Source organism: Polyodon spathula, chromosome 21 (genome assembly GCF_017654505.1).
Source record: "Polyodon spathula isolate WHYD16114869_AA chromosome 21, ASM1765450v1, whole genome shotgun sequence".
In the NCBI taxonomy this organism is placed as follows: Eukaryota; Metazoa; Chordata; class Actinopteri; order Acipenseriformes; family Polyodontidae; genus Polyodon; species Polyodon spathula.
The window spans coordinates 19,044,762-19,048,325 of record NC_054554.1 but is presented as its reverse complement, the minus strand read 5'-3'; the positions used below and the strand labels follow the sequence as shown (position 1 = coordinate 19,048,325).

At 43.1% G+C, this 3,564-nt stretch overlaps 1 protein-coding gene across 1 annotated transcript; it reads right to left on the bottom strand.

Moving 5' to 3' along the window:
* Positions 1 to 293: 293 nt before the first annotated feature.
* LOC121296234 (urotensin-2 receptor-like) lies at positions 294 to 1,349 on the bottom strand. Its single transcript, XM_041221577.1, has one exon. It carries the CDS (start codon positions 1,347 to 1,349, stop codon positions 294 to 296), a length of 1,056 nt encoding a protein of 351 aa, XP_041077511.1.
* Positions 1,350 to 3,564: the final 2,215 nt, after the last annotated feature.

The window sequence follows — 3,564 nt, the reverse complement described above, 5'->3', positions numbered from 1 at the left end:
ATACCCTTCATACATATATTTATTTATACTGTATTTAAAATAGTTTGGACTGCATGTAAATATTTGTAATCTTCTAGTGCCCTTTTTTGTGGCAAAAGCATATAATTTTAACACTATTCATTATACCTGCAAACTCAGAGTTAAATATCTGATCAGCACAAATGCTGGCTTTTGAAGCAGGTTTGTGTAGCAAAAGGTTATTAGATATGTGCAACACCAGTGGACACATATTTTCTTACAAAAACACGATTAGGACCCCACACCCTATGCCGTTTCTATTCCCATTACCTACCTTACAAGCTGCTGTTGCCCCCTGCAATGTGTGTCAGCATGAATGACTCTGTGCAGTGCTGGCTGCTGGAGGAAAAGGACCTCCGCTGTGACCTCTGGGAGCGATTCCGCCTGTTAAAATAGCCAGTGCTGGCCCAAGCCCTCTGCCTGTTCCTCAGATACTCCTTATAGTTCTTGGTCAGCAGCGTGTAGAGGAACGGGTTAATGCAGCTGTTGCTGTAGGTCAGGCAGGTGGTTAAATAGTTGATATTCCTCTTTGCCTTAGAGGAGACCGGGAAGGATTCATAGAACTGGCCTATGAGCTGCCAGATCCAAAATGGCAGGAAGCAAGCCCAGAAGACCAAAACAATGGTGAAGATGAGATACAGAACCTTCTGGTTGGGGAGTCTCTTGGTCTGCTTGAAGGTAGCTGTCTGGGAGATCCAGTAAGTCCTGGCCAAACGGATGTAAAGATACCCAATGATGACCCCTGGAGCTACAATGCTAGTGCAGAAGAGTATGGTGATGTAGATCTTATAGGAGAGAGGGTTCCAAGTTGGGTGGCAGATGCTCTTGTCCCCGATTTGCACAAGTTGGATTGTGATAATCATAGGGAGAGTGAGTAAGAAGGAAGCTGCCCAGACCAGTAGTGCAATGGCTTTCCTATAGCTTTTAGACCTCTTGACCGTATCCAGGGGCTTGAGAACAGCAAAGTAGCGCTCGGTGCTCATGATTGTCAAGGTGAAGATGCTGGCATGCATGGTCAGGAAGTCCAAGCTGAAAAGAATCCTGCAGCCAATGTCCCCAAAGTACCATACCTTCATAAAGTAGGTGCAGACGATGAAAGGGATAGTGATTAGATAAAGAAGGTCTGCCAGGGCAAGGCTGATGATATAGATGTACATAGAGGCAGCTGAGCGCATGGAGTGGCACATCACCACTAAGGTGTACATGTTGCCAGTAACCCCAATTACACACATAAAGGACAGGATGGTCCCGATGCAGAAAGTGACCATCAGATCTTCCATGGAACTCGATCCTTGTGGCCCGGCGGTGGATCCATTGATAGAACCGTTCATGATCATTTCAAAAGAGGTCCCTTCATTGATTTCTGTAGCCATCTGAAAAAAAAAGTGGTCAACTATGTTGTCATTTTTTCTTTTCTGCCTTGTATCAAGACGTGATCAACCGTCTTACATACATTGCACTCTTTTGAAAACACTGTGTCAGACATTCAACGTTTCTGCAAAAGGGTTATGTTTTTCACAAATGCTTGTTATGTGCATACTATGCATATAAATTATTGTTATTTGATTGACCATGCTTCAAAATAGTTCCCAGTCATTAAACATCCTCATTTTTGCTTGATTAGGCTTTTTACTATGTTTTACTACACTTTGCTATTTACTACAGGTAGACACATTAAAACATTTGTATTTCCCAAAGAGCTTTTTTTGTTTTGTTTTTAGCAAAATCGTTATGGGTTTTTAGTTTTAATAAAATGCAGTGGTCAATGCTGCTTTCCTGTTATTTCATCAGAAATTACACGTCAATCTGTACCAAACTATTGTTTAAGAAAAAGCTTAGCTTCTTACCTGAAGAAGATGAATGGAGAAACGGGGTATTAAGGTAAGTTTGCCCAATAGAATACACACTTCAACTCTTAATTATATTGAGTCATGTAATGGCTACTATATTAGTCCCAGTGGTTTATGAAGCTATTGCGTCATTAATAATTGTGTCAAATCCAAACCCATGTATTACCTTAGAATCCAAGCAAATAGCAGTCAAGTAGGAACAATAAAATATTGAAAACTTAAAAGACGCAGAAGCAAAGATTATGAGACATTAGAATGAAATTTCAATTTTAAAAAATCCAGTGAAACCACAGCAAACAATTTTTTAAATGTTTTTTTTCTTCAGCAGGTACAGCTTCTAACAGTCCTGGAACCTTCACAAACTACAAATTCTTGATTGAAGATTTTTAAAGTTATTTTTTTAGGAGGAGCTGTCTTGCAAGCAGACTGTCTATTATTGAATGAGTCTGAGAGTAATAACAGTATTTCAAACAGGGAGGGAGAGCAAGAGTGAGCTGAGAGAGGGGGGTGAGTGGGAGGTGGTTATAAAGCAGAGAGAGAGGATTATTGAGAGGTATGCAGGATATGTGTCTTTCCTTGTCTTTGCTTCTTTCCTCTGTCCATTCACATTGAGCTGCTATTTTTGTTTGATGCCGATATGAAACGTGTACACAATTATGGATCATTGGTCACACAAACATGTATCCCTGTCTGATTTTGCACCACATAACAATTTAACTCCTTCCAACATTACAGCCATTGAAATATGTAAACCTCTATAATTAGATTTGTGGTGGCATGTCTGGTAACACTTTACATTAAGTGTATCTAATTCCTGTGTATTTAGATAGTAGTGTAATTGTGACAGAATGACAGAGGGCTGAGGCTCAGAGACAATGTAAAGGCAAAAATAAAGTTCTTTATTAAACAAAATAATCAAATAAACAGGCACAAGGGCCAACAGAAAGAGGTTCAAACACAAATAATCAAAGTGAACTTACAAAATAAATTGTCAGGATCCAAGTGTTTTAAAACAAGACACTCCTTTCTTCTAAACACAACACAAAACTCTACAACACAAAGCAAACTCCCAAACAGATAACACCTCTCAGCCAGGACCTCTCCCCTGGCTTTTATCCCCTGTGGCTGGAACCCAATTAATCAATAATTACTAATCATTCAATTAGAGCTCCAGCCACATTCTCACATGTTTTCCTGGCATGGAGAAATTTAACCCCCTCAAGTTCAAAACACATTCATATAGACGTGGCAGTTCCCGTCACATATACCCCCCCCTTGTGCCAGGCACACATGGCCCCAACGGCCATCTCCCCCCTCAAGTCCCAAAGTTCTTTGTCCGGTCCTGGGATGGGGAGACGTCCATGGTCCATGGGGGTGGCCAAGGTGGAATATCTTCGGCGAGAAGATGGCGTCCTCCCAGTGGGACTGAACCCTCTTGACTGGGAACTCACTGTTGGCGGAGGTGGGAACGGCGGCCCGGCTCCCTCTGGATCCTCTGGCGACGCGGAACCCCCTGGCCCCTCTGGCGATGCTGAACCCTCTGGCGACGCTGGCGACTCTGGACCCCCTGGCGACGCTGGCCCAGCATCCCTAGGAGAAAGCATACTGAGAGTTTCTCTAGGCGATGGCGGGGCAGGCAGGCCTCCCCAGGCGATGGCGGGGCAGGCAGGCCTCCCCAGGCGATGGCGGGGCAGGC

Excerpts from the sequence above, each read along its gene's own strand:
- LOC121296234 (XM_041221577.1), bottom strand. The coding sequence starts at position 1,349 with ATGAACGGTTCTATCAATGGATCCACCGCCGGGCCACAAGGATCGAGT.